This window comes from Tympanuchus pallidicinctus, unplaced genomic scaffold (assembly GCF_026119805.1).
Source record: "Tympanuchus pallidicinctus isolate F22 unplaced genomic scaffold, pur_lepc_1.0 scaffold10, whole genome shotgun sequence".
In the NCBI taxonomy this organism is placed as follows: Eukaryota; Metazoa; Chordata; class Aves; order Galliformes; family Phasianidae; genus Tympanuchus; species Tympanuchus pallidicinctus.
Window position 1 is genome coordinate 8,641,312 of NW_026294619.1, and position 18,767 is coordinate 8,660,078.

General features: G+C 38.2%; 1 protein-coding gene across 18 annotated transcripts in view; it reads left to right on the plus strand.

Moving 5' to 3' along the window:
* BBX (BBX high mobility group box domain containing) overlaps nucleotides 1-18,767 on the plus strand; it is a 140,626-nt gene that overhangs the window by 88,050 nt on the left and 33,809 nt on the right. For 17 of the 18 annotated variants that reach the window (XM_052666424.1, XM_052666457.1, XM_052666476.1 and 14 more), the window contains 6 exons: nucleotides 1,644-1,724; nucleotides 3,957-4,037; nucleotides 8,990-9,070; nucleotides 12,287-12,364; nucleotides 14,549-15,461; nucleotides 16,334-16,472. In XM_052666424.1, the coding sequence (XP_052522384.1) occupies nucleotides 1,644-1,724; nucleotides 3,957-4,037; nucleotides 8,990-9,070; nucleotides 12,287-12,364; nucleotides 14,549-15,461; nucleotides 16,334-16,472 (1,373 nt within the window). The remainder of the gene's footprint in view (nucleotides 1-1,643; nucleotides 1,725-3,956; nucleotides 4,038-8,989; nucleotides 9,071-12,286; nucleotides 12,365-14,548; nucleotides 15,462-16,333; nucleotides 16,473-18,767) is intronic. The other variant, XM_052666500.1, reaches the window with a different exon arrangement.

The window sequence follows — 18,767 nt, forward strand, 5'->3', positions numbered from 1 at the left end:
ATTGTTCTAACCACAAAATGGTTTTAGAATTGCTGACTGACAAGGCACCAAACAATCTATCCTTCAAGCACAAAGCAGTAGGAAATGGGGCCTCACTCATTGCACAGCACGCTGTTCCCATCTTGTGACATGAAGAAATTGTGCCTGTCCCAGCATGTGCCCTCAGACTGTGCTCCTGGGGTAGAATCGCAGAATGTCCTGACTAGGAAGGGGCTAACAGGGATCACCGAGTCCAACCCCTGGCTCCACACAGGACCACCCAACATTCAAACCTTGTGTCTGAGAGCGTTGTCTAAATACTTACTGAATTCCAGCAGGCTTGGGGCCACATTCAGTAAATAGAATGGGAGCATTGTTGCTATGTGGTTTTGCGGCAGGGGAAAAAAACAAGTTCAGCTGCGTACCTCAGCAAATTGTCATGTGGCATCATTCTCCTGCGTTTGGATCCAGTGTTCTGGGAGTTAGTACTGCTGGCAGATTCCTGAAGCAAAACGTTCTGCTGCTGCTGTTATGCTCAAGCATCTGGAGCAGACAGCAGTATGAGCAGCAGTACAAGCTGTAGGCCTGGTTACCCTTTGGTGCTTGGTTCCTGCAGCAACAGATGCACTTGCTAGCTGAACTGGGTATTCACCAATACCTGCTACTGACATATATGCTCTGATAACAAAGAAGATAAATACCACATTCTTTTTGAAATATTTCAAGTCAGTTGGAATTTCATGAAAAATTAAAAATCACTGGGGGAAAAAAATTCCACCCTGTTACTCAATTTTCCGAAAATCCCACAAAGCCTCCCTCCTTTCTGCTGTTTCCTGTAAGTTGTTCTGCATACTCTATTTTATATTAGCAGTACATTAACTAATGAGACTCACATATTGTAAGTCTTTTATACTCAAATGCATCACTTGATATTCAAGACAATTATTTTATTGAAGGATGCTAGATTGATAATTTTCAGTACTATGAATAAGGTCTGTATGAATTCTTATATGGCTGTTGTGTTGTGATTTCTTTTTATTTTCATTTTTTGGAGCAGTCTCTTGTCTGAATTTTGATATTGGAAAGTACAATGCTTTCTTGCAATACTCCTCAAAAGCACCTCTAAACAGATATCCATTTATGTAAGTTATTTAAGCAGTTCTAGGCTTGTGGTGCCCTTAATTACTTATTTCATGCTGTGAAGTGATTAGCAATTATTTCTGTCACTTAGCAACACTCAGCCATTTGAAAAACTTTTTTTAGCTTCTAAGTAATTAGTGGAAGTGTAAATTGAAGAGATAGTGGCATGGATTGCATCTTGAATACAAGATAGCTGTGTATGCAGCCCAAAACAATCAGTGTTTTGTTGCATATAACTTGCAGAATTTGGAGTAACAGGAAGTAAAAGAACAAAACCAAAAACCCAGTCCCTGGTATTTTTGTGCTATTTCTTATGTGATTGTCAAACACTTTAGTATAGGTACTGAGCTGTTTTCACCTTTTAATTTGATTTAGCTGGTCCAGGAGTGTGAAACATGACATTGTCCATCTTTTCTTAAACAGCTCTTCATGTTACTACTGCCTGCCATTTCATTTTGCCTCCAGTTGTTCTTAGCTTGAGAGAAACACCAGTGAGGTCTTAATCTCCACACTCCTTGTTTCAGGTTTCCTCAAATACTTGCCAATCTGATGTGACTGATTCTACGGAAGTGTGTCAGAAGTCGTCGTTGTTTCAGTTTGCAGAGGTGAGTTTCTTTAAAAAAGGGATTGTTTTTTTTCCCAGTGTTTTCTTTCAAGAGGTATCTGGTGTTCAGCTGAAAGAGAAATCAAAAAAACTGACTGAAATTCATGGTAGTATTTCTTCCTTCTTTTGGGGGTTACAGTTATTGGATCGCATGTCAGGTAGATGCGTCTGATTTGAAGTGCAGATGTGTTCAGGAACACAGCTGAAACCCTAGTGTAATAATGGAGCTGTGGTTTAAGCAGTGATGTGGAGATCTCATTCCTGCACTTGTGTCGACAGACTCCAGTTGATACCTACGTTTGGATGTTATATTATGTCATCTAGCCAGGTCAGATGGGACCTTGGGCAGCCTGATCTGGTACTTGATCCAGCGATTAGCAACCCTGCCTGTGGCAGGGAGGTTGGAACCTGATGATCTTTGAGGTTCCTTGAGTCCCATAGAAACCATTCTATGATTCTTTGTGACTGCCTTATTCACCAGCTCTATCAAAAATAATTGTAGGTTTGGAACTTCCAAAATTTTCTTCTATAACCACAAAACAGCTCTGTGTGCTTCTACAACATTGCTATTAACGTATTTCTAGGAATTGCTATACAGTGCCACTGAGATGAGTTTTTTGCTTTTAAATATACCCTACTTCATTCAAACTTTAGCGGATTTAATTGGCATAAATATCACAGGGTTGCAAAGAATCCAGGCCCTTTGTAAGCATCACTTGCTTGCTTACATCTTTTCAACTTCTGAAATGATCTTAATCCAGTGACGTAAATATTTAGCTAAAGCACTATTGATTAGACAGGATGCTAGACAGTATTTGAGTGTCTGTGGGGAAAAAGAAAATTGTCACAGGAGGGGCTTCATTTTGTTATTTGGTTTCACACCAGCCACAAATCTCACTGCCTTGTCTATATTATTCATCTCTTCATATACTTTCATATTTCTCTCTAGATGTCATCACTTATAGAGCAGGTAGATGCCAATCCTTGCATGCATAAACTGATTTTAGTTTTAACATTACCTCACAAGACCTTGAGTTCTAACTTAAAAGCTGAGACTTTTAAAATGTAGTAGAGGTAGATTAATGCACTGAACCTTTATTTCTGATTAAAGGCTAGTGTGAAATATAAAATCTGCCATTAGGTTCCTAAAGAACTTTGTGGCTTTTCTTGTTAGCAAGAGGGGAATGCCTGATTCACCATCAATTAAAAACAATTTTTAGAAGCTCCTTAAAGTTGATAAATTCCAGTGTTAATTATGAAAATAATAAAAAATCCAGTGAGATACTTCTGATTACTTACCCTGTCAGTTGAACAACATGGTATTTTGTATGGTTCGTTTTGATAACGGTCTGTTTCTTCAGTGTTGCTGTAAAGTCTTGCAACCAATAAGACAAATACAAGTCCAAATACTGAGTTCATTTTACAGTGCTTAAACAAAAAAAGTGCCAGAATCATGACTGTACAGAGGAACTGTGCTGTGTTGCAAGATACGCTCTTGCTAAGGGCTTGTGAACTCTGACTTTGCTTAACCCATCAAAGAATTTCAGTGAATGCAAGGAAATAAGCTCACCTGCACTGCTGAAGCTTGCAGTTCAGAAGTAGTTCACTGATATTCAGTAACTAGAAATGCATATTAGTGAGTTTATTTTTCGTGGATTTTAAACTGTTTGAAGTGAGGCTGCACACATTTGGTATGCAGCAAGTATGTGTATTAGCAGCAAAATAAACATTACTTGTGCCTAGATGTACGATTAATTTGAAGTGCTGTTTGCAACAAAAAGAAGTGACACAAGCTAGAAAAGGTAAAAATAAATATTTTTTTTTTAAATGCAGCTTCCTTAGTTATTGGGATAGATCTGTTATCTCTTCTAAAAGTATGTGTATGTGTTGTGCTTCTGCCCTCACTTATCTTCCGCACAAAGTAGCAATTTGTGCTCTATCAGCACCACCATTCTGTGCCTGGGTCTTTAACTGAATAGTGAAATATAGTACAGTGTCAAGTTCCTGTTATTAACTCCCTTTTAACACATCAGTGGGCAAAAACAAGCCCCTCAGAAAGGTTCTAGTCTGTTTAGTTGGTCCTAGGAAAGATTTCCATTGTTAAAAACGATTCAGGATCACCATTTACATGTCTGCTGGGAAAGCAGATAGTGTTTGCTTGTTGAAGTTTATATGTTGAAGTTTGATAATGAAACTGAAGAGCTAAATAATTTAAAAATTATTTTCCTCACAGATCTCTTCAAGCACATCACAGCCAGGAGTTCCAGGAGCTGTAAAACAAACGGAAGAGTCTGCGTTATTTCAGTTTGCTGAGGTATGATAGCTAAAACATGGAAGGACAGGCTCTGAGGAGGCATGGAGCCAATAAGAGTTGTCACTGAAGGTTAAGCAGCTTAGGGATATTGAAAAAAATAAGACCTTCTGAAGTGACACGATGCACTGCTCGGTGAAGAAGTTGCAGTAGTGGAAAACGATAGCTGCCCTAGACATAGGAATCCTCTGAAAAATAGGCTTGCAGGTCAAAGTCTGCTCATAACAGCTGCAAGGATATGTAGCAGCGTTGTTAGGTGGTGACCTCTAAGTTTGTAAACTACCCTTCAGTATGTAAGCTATCCTCCTTCCTTCCTGTGTTGAAAATTTAGAGTTCTTATAGGTGGCTTTTAGAAGTTTCTTCACCGATGTGTTTACTGTTCCTCTATAAACTAATTTCTCACACATTCTCTTTTTCTCCATTTGGGGGAGTCTGATACTGCTCACAGAATCTCTTAAACTAAAGGCATACTCAGTGTGTGTGTAAAGGAACTACTATTGGAGCTAGTACTATTCTGCAGGAACATTATGGGATGAAAAGATGCCCTGTTGATTATTCCATGGGGTTACAGAGGCTTGACTACAAACAACAGACTTCCTTCTCTTAGATATTAATCTAATTGTATATATTGTATTTTTAGCTTGGCTAGGATGATTTATTAGGCCTTGACTTATTCCTTAAAAATTCTAATTACAAAAAAAAAAAGAAAATTGTGATTCAGGTGCCATGAAATAACTGAATAGAAGCAATCCTATAAAATATACAGTAGCGTCTGTAGTTGTAAAGAAGCTTCTGTATGTGCTACTTTTTTTTTTTTTTTTAAGTTGCAGGTTAAACTGGAAAGTTCTACCAAGGAAAGTTGGTGGAATTTAGCAGGTGAAGCCAAGAAAGTAAAAGATCTAAACTACAGAACATTCTTGTGAATTTTTTTTTGACAAGACTTGCACAAGTAAATTTGCTAAGTTAGTTTCAAAAATCTTGGCCAGCATACATTTCAGTTAAACAGCAATTTTAGTTATATGTGAAGTTGAGCAGAATATGATATCCTTCCAGCATAGAATCACAGAATGACTCTATAGAGACCTTTAAGATCATCTAGTTCCAATCCTCTACTATAGGCAGGGTCACCTCCCTCTAGACCAGGTTGCTCAAAGTCCCACGAGTGCAGCATTTTCAAACATTTCATGAAACCTGACTCACAGCACCTTCAGAGCTTCACAGAATCTAAAATCAGTTCTCTCCTAAATGATGAAACAACAGAACATCAAACCTGAAAACTGTCTTAAGAATGTGGAAGTGTATTGGATCTCATACCCCACTATGCTAAGGCAACTTGCTTGTCACACTGGAGTACGCGTATGAATCATCAAATATTGGGGAAAAAGTTACTTAGATTTTGGAGAGGACAATTTTAAAGTCAGGACATATCTTTTTTCCTGTTAAAAATCCTGAAATGTTACTGTAGTCTGGGGGAAGTTGTATTTTCTTGGCTATTTTTCAGTGTCTAGAACTACCCATCGTCCCAAAATAAACTTTATTTCAAGGTTATTCCTCATATGTTTCACTGTCGTTATAAAACCTCAGTGGCAGTGACTAACTTTGTGTTTTATCTAAAGTAACAGAGAAATGATTTTAAGATTGCCACTTGATTTTCATTTGCTTTGTTCCAGGGGAAAATACTATGCATGCATGATAAAGAACCTCTTTAAGCTGCTTTTTTTTTTTTTTTTTTTTTTTTTTTTTTTGTAATTATTCTAGCTATTAAAGCTGCTTGTGCTCTTTCAGTTACAAAGACTTTAAAGTTATAAAGACTTATAAAGACCTCACCCATTTGCACAGGGTGTCTTTGTCAAGTCTGGCAAAAATCCCATTCCTTTTTGAGCCACTTCTTACTGGGTCTTGTCAATATGAATGCATTACTGCATTTAGTAAACTAAATTATGGTAAGCAATTTGCAATAGATTGCAGTCAGCAGTTTACGGTGCTACAAAAGAAAAAGAGGGAGAGAAAGTAGTTATATAGCCAGTGGCCAAGTAGACCTGTGAAGAAATGTGAATTGTGCTTGTGGTGCCTGGAGACTTCTGGCAGCCATCCCAACTCATTTTTGGTTCTGACTGGGCGTTCTTCATATGTTTCCTTTCTCTTTACTGCTTTGCAGCAGGGTGAGTGAAAATGTTTCTTTGTGAAGACGGTGATCCCATTAAGTAGATTTGTCTTACTTAATTTGTCTTAAATGTACTCCTTGAGTAGAGGTGTCCAAGTCTGCTGTCACTCAGAAATGGCTCATTATATGCTGATGTAATATAGAATTCTTTCTTTAGAACCTCAATCAGCCTGGCTTTCTGTCCCACGTGTGCTGTAGTCTTCAATTAAAGCTGATAAGGATACAATTAATGAGACATGCCCTGTGTTGACTTGCTGCAACAGCTGATCAGAATCATGGCAGTGATACTTTGCTGGATCCTCTGAGTGTGCATGCAGCAATTGCAGTGGTCTTCCAAGATAACACGATGTCCTCATAAGTTGTTACTTGCTTGTTTGTTTTTAATTTTGGTGTGTGGCCAAGTTACGTTCTTGGCTTTTTCTCTCTCCTCTGATCTTGCAAATACTTGGTCCTTCTTTTTTTTCTTCTCACTGCTACCTTTGTGGAAAGCCAGTATGTAGGCCAGTTATTTCTCAGTAGTGGGTTGTGCTACTTTGCATGACGGTCGTTTGCAAGCTGCCTGCTCACATGGGCTGCTTGCTGTTGTTCTCCTTGCTGTGTGAGGGAAGCAGAGCAGATGGGGTCCCTTGCTCTCTTGGTCTTACATGGATGTGTGTTTGGCAAATGCAAACAGATGGTGAGGACTGCTCTGCAGAAAAGAGACACTAGTACCTCTTAGGCTTACTTACATAAAGTTTTATCATTTACTAACCATAGATAAAGCTTCCAGAGAGTAACAGCAGTAAAGCTGCTGGTTTAACCATCTTAAGCAAAATGAAGCTGAAAACCCAAACTCTTCGCTTACAGCTGCTCTTCAGAAGCTTTCCTCTAGGATGATTAACTGAAGTACATACAATCGTATCCAGCATTCAGTAGAGTAGAATTCTCCTTGCTAGTCCAACAGTTTATCATTGTTAAAGAACAAACGTAAGCTTGAGGATGGTTTTTTCCTTGCTGCGTTCTCACATACTCACTTTTAGTAGACTTGATGGCAACCAAGCTGTAGTCTTCTATGGTAAAGTCATTATTTAAAATAAATATACTTGATGTTTGTCTATGAACTGCAATCATTAAATATCTTTATTGAAATGAAATGGCTGGGAGGTGGAGAGATGAGTGAAAAACTGACACATGCATCCTGTGCAAACTACAATGTAATCCAGGAGCTAAAATATCACCTGCATGGTTCAAGGTATAGTAAGTAACTGGATCATAATGGTCCCTAAGTTACGCCTCAGCATAAGAAGGAGCTATTTGTGATTGTGGTACTGCAGGTACTGATTACTCTGATTAAAAAAGGAAGATAGTGTTTAGGCCCAGAATGAGCTATGTAATCCCTTGGAGACCTGATTGATCAGCTGCACTCTTCTGTCACTTCGCCAGGAACTTTGGCAGAACAGGTTCTAAGTAGGTCTCTTTCTTTCTTTTCTTTCTGCTTGTTGTCTTGCTGATGAAGGTTTTTGTGTGTTGTGTTTTTTTTTTTTTCTTAAGAAGAATTTTGCATCCCTCTTTCCTAATTGGTACTGCAAGGTTCTCACATTTTGTTGAGTGCCCAACCCATTGTCAAAACTAATTTTTTTCCTCTTTTCTCACATTGTGCATCAGAAGGCAAAATATGCCTGCATATTCTCAGGTTGCACTTTAATGTGTGAGCATTCCTTTTCTACCATTCATACTGTGCTGAAGAAACCATTAAGAACTGAGAATGTATTACAGTAGAAAGAGGAAAATGTAAAGCTCTCTTCCCATGAGGTGCAGGGTACAAGGAGTCTTGGGATGTTAAGTGTGTTCACTGAGCTGCACGAAGGGAGAAATAGGATTTTGAATTAGTTTAGTTTAATACTAAAATAATAATGCATGGTCAGACATTACTCAACATATCTTTAGTAGCTGGCAGTTAAGAAAAAAAAATCAGAATTTTTCAGAATTATTTTTTTCAAATAATTAATCTCCTTGACCATGGGAAAGCTGTTCAAATAATCCAGTTATTAGCAACAACAAACTCAAATGCCAAGAGGCTACTTTGATAATTTTTCCATCCAAAAGGTCATGATCATATATGTATATTTTTATAATGAGGCAGATGTCAAAGAAACACTCGTGATCTTGCCCCTATCTAAAAGTTTTCCAGGACTTCCACCCCAAGCACTACTATGTAATGCCATGCCAGACAAAATAAAATACAAGAAATAATGGATAATTGTTGTGTTGGTGAACTCGTAATACTGTGCCTGGAAGCAGGTCAGAACAGTTTGGCAGCAAAAGCAACTCTGAAATGCAGTGAGAATTATTTAGCAAGCACTTGTTCTAGCACAGCAACATCTGTATAGAAAGCTGATCTCCAAATGTAAAGATATTCTTTCCTAAAGAAAGGAGGTGAAATGAGCATCCAGTGCCTGTGAAAACAAATAATCTTCCTCTATATCTGACCAAATAATGCCTGGGCTTTACAGTAGAATTTTTTTGAACACTGAGCACCACAGTTCATGTTTTTTAAGTATGTTTTGTTCAATTGGAGAGGCATAAAACACACAGTGTGATCAGAATATTATTGGTGCTTGTGTTCTTCTAACTTCTAAATGCCTGTTATGTGTTTTTTGAATGAGATTTCTAGTTTCAAGTAGAGCCATTTGCCAGAACGATCTAAAAGTGACAGATTTAACTAATTCTTTCTTCACTATTTTTCTTGCTTCCTTCTTTTCTTTCCTGATTAACACTGAAATATTTTCTCCTCTGTTCATTTAAAACCTAGATTTCATCAAATACTTCCCAGCTGTCAAGTCCTGAGCCAGTAAAGCACTGTGGGAAGTCGGCACTCTTCCAGTTGGCAGAGGTAAAATTTATACCCATTAACAGCACAATGAGAAGATGTGTGGTTTTCCCCCCTCAGAATATGAGTTGTACAAGGCTTGCTCTAACATTACATTCAGTATTTCCAGAGACATAACTCAGTAAATAATCAAATAGTAAGAGAGTTAGGCAGTTGTAGTGGGCCTGGGGAACCTAGTTCTTCTTTATGCATTTGTAAATGTGCATCTTTTATTGGACACCGTACAGAAGTTCTATCTCCTTTCAGGAATATTAACCTTATTACTGTAATAAAAACTAACCCCAGCACAATAGCAATGACAAGACAATTACATTATTTTTTAATGAAGAGGTGAATACTGGGATTCAGAATGTGAAGTTTTATTTTAGAGCCTGGAAGGTGTATTGCTGAACTGGGGACCCAATAGTAAGAGAAGAAAAGTAAACTTTGAGATCATCCAGGAATCTGTATGAAGGCTTGGACGTTGAAGTAGTATGCTGAATTATGAAATTTACAGTGTCAGTAGAAATTAAGAATACAAGGCAAGGTCTCCCAGGATCCTAGAAAATTTCTAAGAGTTTTCATTGTAACCTTGTGGAGGTCTCCTTTTTCACATGGATAAATCAAACTTTTGAGGCTTGGCCTATAAATATATGCTGCCAATGAAAATTATATGCTGCTTTCCAAGTGAGTAAGAGAGGTTCCTACCACCTTACTCATCTACTTTTTGTTGTTTCCAAAATTTCCTTCAGTGAGGAAAGTGGTTCTTTGGATCTTTTCTAGCAGTGTCCATGCATATGTTCTTGCTGCTGAGGCTAATTCCTCTCGGAGGAAAAAAAGATTGGAAGCCCTGAAAGAAAACGCCATGCTCTGAGCCTGCATAGATGAGTATTTCATGCCTTGCAAGGATGGTAATGCTACTAGGAAGATTAACTTTGAGGACTTACACGAGTAGAAGAAAATTTACCTTACCCTAGAGGCAGTCTCTGGCAGGAATACTGTTTGTTCATGTGTGCTGCAACATTATCAGCAGTGCCAACGCAAGGGTCATTACCCTTAGCTACCATCAGTGACTGCTGCAGCCCTGGGACAGAAAAAAGGCTCGTAACACCAAATTGGAGATGCTAGAAGTTTCAGAGGTGTGCTTTGTTATGAGACAGAAGTACTGTTCTGTAGTACGGCTGTTGAGTTCAGCCTGACTTTGGAAGTCACCATTCAGAGGTGCCATATGACTATGAAGACCCAAGTTCAGGGAAGTGCAGAAGCCTGTCCACAGGAGTGCAGGGTTAGTGCTGCATTTCATGGAAGTGAAGCTTGAGTGTGGCAGTGTGGCTTCAGCGTGTTGGACAGGTTTCCATGGTCTCTGTCTTGACTATTGTGCAGATGGATTCCTACAAGGCTATGTAAATATACAGAATTAGTGTTAAAGGCTCTGATTTGAAATGACAAAGGCATGTTTAGCACATCTTCCTTATCTCTAGTTCTTACAGTAGATTAGAACTGCTGATTTTATTCTTTTTTTTGTTTGTTTGTTGGTTGGTTTTTGGAGATATCTATGATGCTGGATTGTAATTGGACAAATAAAGTGAGATTCAGCTTAACTTTTCAGATAGCAATTTAGAACCTGGTTTGGAGTATCCCACAAAAACTAAGCTCACATCATTTCCAGGGCATCTTAAGTTTACAGGTTCATTTGGAAGACATTTGTGCTGTGCCACTGTAACTCCAAACCACAGATGCTGTGCACTGGAGGGGGCTGGACTGCTGTCTGCATGCTGCTTGCATGGCAGAGATCCTGAGCGTGGGAGCCTGTCAGCTTTGGCATGCCACACTGCTCTGCTTCTCCTACATCTCTGTTATGTGGATTCGCCAATTTTATCTTATTTATTCCCCACTCTGTGCCTTCATTTTCTGTATTTCACAGATGGTGATAAAATGTAAAAGCAGATGTAATACTTTCCTAAAGATTTCTAAGAATTTCAAAGCTCTAAAAGCAGTTGGAGCAGCCATGCTGCAGCCTGAAGCCTGACAGGCTGCTACTAATCTACTAATCAGCTCTGCTAGGCCTTGTGCAGTGTCTGAATGCACAGACACTTTGTCTTCAGCCTTCAGTGCAGGGGGAAGGCAGTGGCTGAGTGCATGTCACTTCCAGGAGGCAAGGAGATCTCTCCTGTTCTGCAGCGTGTTTGCAGCACTAACAATGCCTGGCTGTAAGCAGCCATCAGAGACTTGTGCTGGAATCATCAGATTTTGGTAGGCATAGAGATAGCATTCTTAACTTTTTTTGTTCTTTCCTGTATGGCAGTGATGAGTGTGATTTCTGCAAAGCAGGTTTTTGGGCGCATGTTGGTTGGAAACAGTAAAAGCTGAGCTGATAGAGGTACTGGAATGAAAGCAAATGCTTTAGTTCCTCAGTTCCTAGAATTCAAGTTCTTTCCAAGGGAGCAATTGTAAGAAACTTGCAAGGTTGATCAAAGATTTTAGAACATATCCTTAACAGTAAACATTTTCTTCTTCATACTGATGTTCTGAGACTGATGCTTTGATAAATTCAGAAAATTATTTCTTTACTTCTAGCTGAAAATTGTTGCAAAACACTAAAATGCTGAAGTAGAATACAATCTAATAGAAGTAGAAAGTTTCTTTGAGAATAACTGGATATCTACTTGCCAAACAGTTTTCCATATGCTGAAGAGTAATCATGAAAGGTTATCAAAACCTTGAGAGCTCCTACATGACTTTGGTTTCATAGCAAATCTGTTATATGAATCCTGAAGGACACTTCCAGGCAGTGCCATGTCCTGATAGAACTAAGCTTCTTAAACTGCAACAGTGAAAGAAATTTGCAAACCAATGTCTAACAAAGCTTTCAGAAGAGTCAACTGGATTGTGTGCTTGTATAGGTTGATGCAGTGCCCTGGAGTCTATTTACACCTGAGAAAGTATGTACTTCACTTCATCCTCCAGAGAGAATCCTGTCAAGAAGATCCCCAAATCTGGAAATAGCTTTTGATGTCCATGGTGTTTTCTACTGGTGCAGTGTAGTAGTGAGGTTTTATTTGTAACAGCACACACACGTCTACGCTTCTTTTTGATATGCTTATGTAATCTTATGAATGCATTTTGTCAAGGGGAAGGAAATAATCCTTTCAAATGATGTGATAAACATAGGAGAATTATTCTGGAGAAATAATGTTTTTCTTTATTCTTCTCCTTTGTTTGTTTATTTGTTTGTTTTAGATTTCTTCAAGTACATCCCATTCAGGTCCTGATTTAACAAAGCAGTGTGGAACATCAGCATTATTTCAACTGGCAGAGGTAATATTAAAGTACTGATGACTAATTACTACAGGTGCAGTGGGACAGAGAAGTTAATGGTGTCCCATTATGATAGCCCAAGTCTGGAAGGCAGTACATTGCCACAGTTACAATTACACTGTAGCTTATGGAAGTTTTCACAGCTTGGGTGTAAAATGCTAAAATTACTCCAGATTAGCGATCAGTTTGGAGACTTCTAAGTGTCCATGTTGCAGTTGATGAGAAGTACCAATCCCTGATAGTAAAGGGGTTATCCAATCTCCATTTGAATCACTTCAATCCCTCCTTTTAGGGATTAGGGTTTTGACTAGATAGGTTTGGTTGGCGGGGGATCAGAATGGAGTTCAAAGGAAGGGCTGGGCTGGTCTGTTGTTCAAACTGCATTGTCATTAAAAATACCTTTTAAAAGGCATTAGCTACTTTTGTTATTTTTTGCCTTTCATACATACTACTGTAAGAATGAGCCGGCCAATAACTTTTCTCAAAGCTCTGTTATAATTCTCTTAGCAACTTCTCCATCTAAGACCAGTTAAAACCAATGCCTTGTTACAGGAATGTTGTATTTCTTTTGTTGTATTTCTTTTGTTGTTTTTTTTTTAATATATGTTCCTAATCTTAAAGACTGAATTGTGAGATCTTAGATCTTACAAAACAAAAAACACCTTTTTGTAGCTACATATATAGCCTTCTGTACTATTGGTTGCTGCAGGAGAAGCAAAGGTAGAAAAGAAAAAAAAATCCATTGGTGATAGAGTGTGTTTAATTGACAAAGTATCATTAATGTTCAATGAGTAGCATTTGTAAGATTGATCTTTGGCTTCTGGAAATCACAGACTGGTTTACATCATAGTGCAGTGAAGCCACAGAGGTACACTGGTGTCAGAGCCCAGCTCAGCAAAGTTATGGGATTCTCACTGGTGTAATCCAACCTGCTTATGAACAGACAGTGAGCTGCCAATTCTTCAGTGTTTCTAATGGTCAGCCTAGTTTGACTTGTGCCACATCAAGGATTTCTACCCAATATGATACAGAAGGAATTTTGGAAACTTATTTCAGAGTCCTATCATTGCTGATGTATGTTTCTGTAAGTGATCTTTTTACTTTGCTGAGAAATTTACTGAGAAATTCAAAATCGATCCAAGGAAAACCCAGTGACGTGCAGAGTACATCCATTGTGACCACATGGCCTGTGGGCTGAGCTACAGGATAGCGACACTGATGTCTGGTTCAAAGCAAGTCTCTGCCATCTCATTTCACTCCATGTGGCTGTTCAATTGACAGTTGTTTTAGAAACAAATAGAACTTGAAATTCAGGTTAGGAAGCCGTAAGAGAGACTGTAAGAAGAAAGCCTGCCTTCCCATGGACGACTGCTTGACGCTGTGAAGTGCTAGCCTCTGTAGCAGTGTCAGCATGACTTACAAATGATCCGAAACTGAATGCATCTTCCAAGTAATTGCTGAAGGAACATGGCAGTTTGAGAGACCTTGTTATAGCTCTTATTTTGAATATCACTATTCTTCAGACAGGATGAGCTGTTTTGGTTTCCATTAACATTATCTCCAGGAGGAGATAACCATAGCAACTATTACTGCTTTGCAGTTCTTTGCAGGATAGGGCTGTGGCATTAGAATAAAAATTTGGAAGGCTTTTATAGCATCTTCCAAATCATTTCTCTTTGAAATAAAGGAAAATGATTGCTGAGATTTGGTCAATTTTTTTATTCACTTTTGGAGGCCATTTGGAAAGTGGAGGAGAGAATTGTTTGTGGAGATATTTGGAAACTGCAAGGGGTATGGATTTGAGATTCCATACAGCTTGACTGTGGTGACAGTAAGATACTGTATTGTTCCATTGCACTTGAGATGTTCTGAAAAATCGGTCTAGCAGTGTCTTTCCAGGATATTGGAATGTACTTGAAGGATGGAAACACAACTTAGAATATTATGTTTTTGTAGGGCTTTTTGTTGTTGTTGTTATTGTCTTTTACAGCAATAGAATCCACTAGTCTTATTTCATTTGCTTCATTAGAACTTTGGCATTTTTTCAGTATTGTTCTTCAGCATAGTTTGCTTTCATAAATTAGGATCCTAGAGAGATTTCCTGTGTAGCACTCCTGATAATACAGGTAAGTAATGTTAACAGTTGATGTTTATTTCATAGTAACTATTTTTAACTTGCTTTAGATGTGCCTTGCTTCAGAAGGGGTAAAAGTGAAAGAACCTGGGAAAATAAAAGTGGAAGTATCAGAAGATGTGACAAGGGAAGTTCCAGAAATGGAAGTGGAAGAACTGGAGAAGACAACAATAAAAGACTCCTGTACAAGAAAAATGGAACAATCAGAGACATTGAAAAACTGGGATGAGACAAAAGCTGAGGAATTAGAAACTGTAAAATGCAGTGATTTTACTGGTCTTCTAAAGGATAGCAATCCTTTTGAGAGAAATGATAACACAAAGGATTACGTGTGCCGTTCTCCAGAGCTTTCATTAGCTGAAATGAGTATCCTTGGGCTAGGCAAGCCAGAAAAGTTGAAGAAGAAGAAGAAGAAAAATAAGTTGGACCGGCACACGAATGAAAAATCCACCCCTAAAAAGCCTTGTAAAAAGAGGCAGTCCTCCGAGTCGGACATTGAGAGTGTAATGTATACAATTGAAGCTGTTGCAAAAGGAGATTGGGGTGCTGAGAGACTTGAAGAAACTCCACGCAAAAAAGCCCGCCCATCCTCAAATGTGAAGGGAAGCATGTTGGATACAAAATCACCAAAGAAAAAAGTGAAATCTAAAGAGAAGAAGACATCAAAGGAGAAATCCATGGAGACCACCAAAGAATCGAAGCCTCCTGATTTCCTTAGTATTACAGCCAACAAGGAAGTACCCTGTGAGGCTTCTGATAGCATTAAAGTGGAACCACTGACCCCAACAGAGGAGGTGGTGCCCCAGAGCTTACCAGAACAGGTCAAAACAGAGGACAGTGACTGTGTTAAAAAAATAGAAACCTGTGGCTCCAGGAAATCAGAGAGATCTTGCAAAGGTGCTCTTTATAAAACTCTGGTGTCAGAGGGCATGCTTACGTCTCTGCGTGCTAACGTGGACAGAGGTGGGTGGTTTTAACTGCTTCATTTACAGCATGAACCACACAAGTCTGCTGTGGTATGGGAGGAAGAGCAACGGTTTATGTTAAACTGGTGTTTAAGAAGTGTGTGATGGGGTTTCTGTGTCTGATTGCCTGAAATACTGGGGCTTGGGGGCTTCATGGTCCATGGCAGATCATCTTGAGTCCTGCAGTCTGCATTCCTATTTATCTGTGCTTCTTTGGTTTTGTCTTTTGTGATCTGAGATTTAGCTTTTTGACTGAAGGCTTGTCCAGTTGATTCATCAGCCTGCTGATAGTAGTCTGTAGGATCTGTGTTACATATAACCCTGACCAATTGCTTTCTGTGTAAATGTCTCTTGAAGCTGTGGCTCTGAGCACAGTTACCCATCCTACAAAAGGCAGAAATGTTGTGCTTTCCCTTTGGTTGTTAGTTTTGCTGTAGGTGGTGAACAAGAAAACTTAGCCTTGAGAAGGATACATTTGAGACTGAAAGCTTCCAGAAATTTTCATGAGATATACTGAAATATATTTTTCGAAATAGTAGATTTAAATGGGTAATTATTCAAAGTGGAAATGAAAAAAGGTGCTTGTAATTTAGGTAAGTTTGTTACTGTAAATCTATTCATTTCTTTGTCTTCCTTCATACCTCAGAGGATCCTGATTTTGAAGGTAGTATATATGTAAAGGAGGGGAAAAAAAAAAGTTGCCAACAAGTTGATTATCTTGTTCGGGCAGGGGAAGAAGGATTGTTTTGCAACTCCTTGAGAAAGGTCGGACATCATAAATTGCATTGCTGAATGGATATGCGAGTTTCTTCTGAGCTCACCTTAGCACTTTTTTCTAAGATGAGAAACAATTTTCTGCCTTCATCCCAGGAAAAAGAAGCTCAGGAAAAGGCAACTCCTCAGATCATGAAGGATGCTGGAATGAAGAAAACTGGGCTTTTTCCCAAAGTGGGACAAGCGGGAACAAAAAACTGAAAAGGCCTAAGCCAAAGGAAGAATTTGTTTTTGGGTAAGTTGCAGTTTTACACTGTTCAAAGTTTTAACAAGGTCAGCCTGATACCTTAAGAGTGAGTCTTCCCCATAGCAGTTAGTGAATATCTAACACTCAAACATTTTAAACTACATAATCAGGATGAGATAGAATTCTTGAAAATTGCCAACCTCTTTGGTTGAGTTATACTCTAGATTCCTGCTGGTTATATATATCCCAAAGTAATTTATCTGAGATCTTTCCTGGTTTGCACAAATGTAAACAAATTTGAATGACATTATTTGCTCACTTGCTTAAGAAAAAAACAACAAAATACAATATTTACCTGCTCAGGAGATGAAGAGGGTTCATGATATTTTCAAAGCGCTTTATAAACAATATTTGAAGATTTGAGTAGGTGTTCAAGCAGCGAAAACAGAATTAGACTAGAAAAAAAGAGATTTCTTTGCCCACTTGAAATTGCTGATGGAAGAAAACTAAGTATCATTCTAATATTTGTAAATGATTATGATAGACACACCATTTTGCCTCCATAGAGGCAAGATGTATATACAGTAAAGGAATTAAGTATACCGGAAGAATAATTAATGATTTCAAATGCATTGAAATTTAGTACAGCTGCATAGAATTAATCTTCTACTATTTGAATAGTAATTTTTGTAAGAGTACTAACAGACTTATTTAACTGCAGGCATAGCTGTAAAATCTGTTTGGCCATTCATACTAACTTGCATATTCTTGAAGACTTCCAATTATCTAAATTCAAAGGGTGAAAATGAATTTAAAAAGGATTAGATTTTCCATGCTTCATGCTTAAAACTATAGTGTGTTTCTTTTGTGCCAGCCTTTTTTATGCCCTTTTTATAACCTGTTCTATAGGAAATATAGCTCACATATGCAGCTCACTGTGCAGCAAAGATATTAAATTGGTGAAAGTCTCCAAGCGTTATCTTGTTTGGAGCAAAACTAGTGGTACACCTTGTATTTCTAGTGCAGTGCATATAAACTTTGTAATTGTCCAGATTTTAAATAAAAAATTGGGAAATTTTAAGTCATGTTATGGCATGAAAACCAAGTGGATTTCCTAGCCAAAAAAAAAAAAAAAAAAAGTAGTTTCAAATAACTTATTCAAGGTTGTTATGAAAACTATGTACCAATTCATTTGACAGATACTGTTCTACCATAGTTATCTGGCTGGGTGGGAAAAATACATATTTACAGATGTTGGTTCCTGATTTAGCCATGCCATTAATGAATATGAGCTCTGTAAAGGCAGAATTTGTGGAGCCAAAGTGCTGAAGAAGGTATTGGTTGTCCTTGTTCCTTACTCTGCCTGATCTTCTGTCTACTCAAAGAGCTGTTTTTACTTTTACTCACCCTTCTTAAACCTTTTTGCTCCCTTCATCACCTTTCAGCATTAGGGCATCTGTCTGTTGGGTTTTCTTGCTGCCATTGGAATTGCTCCTTTTTCCCCTTACTTTTCTGTGTCCTCTTAGCTTCTTCTCCATTGGTAGCTGCCTACGTTTGCCCTGGCGATGCATGCCAGGTGTGCTTCGTCTGTGTACAGCTGAGTAGAGGTCAAACAAAGAATCATTTTGTGTACCAAAGGTTTCAGAATGGATCATGGATCCAGCAACTGGATCATGTTTCAAGAAAAACAGAAAGAATTAATGTTTATTATGGCACTTCCAAGTGTATGGAGTCTGATGGCCATCTCTTCCAACAGTCATAGAATCACAGACTCCCAGTCATGCCAACATCTACTGAGTTTTAGTTTTCCATAGCAAATAGCTATGTAGGGTTCCTGAAGCTATGAGCTAATTGTATTTCTCATCTCCCAACAAATAAAATAAGAAGAGAGGAAATATAATCCCCCAGAAGAATTACCAGGCTAATTGTAATCCTGAAGTACAACATTCTATAATTATTTTTTATTTCCCCAAAAGATTGGATCACTTGCCTTTTTTTTTTTTTTTTTAAGATAGTGTGACATTTTTGCTCTAGTTTGAATTGTTATTTCCATTCCAGCGTGATGTGACTTCTTTATGTGAAATTGTCCAGATTGTTTATCTATTGGTTTTGCCTTTTTTCCTTCCCCTCATAGAACAGACAAATCTAATTTACAAATCTGTGCAGCTAAATGTCACCAGCATGACACTGATTTTTATTTTTACATTCTTTGCATCTATTAAAACTTACTTTGTACTTAATTACAAATGCAGAAGCTGGATTGTATGTACATATCCCAAAGTTGGATTAATATAGTTTGTTTACAGTATGTCTGCATCTTTTCCTTCTCAATATATGTACATG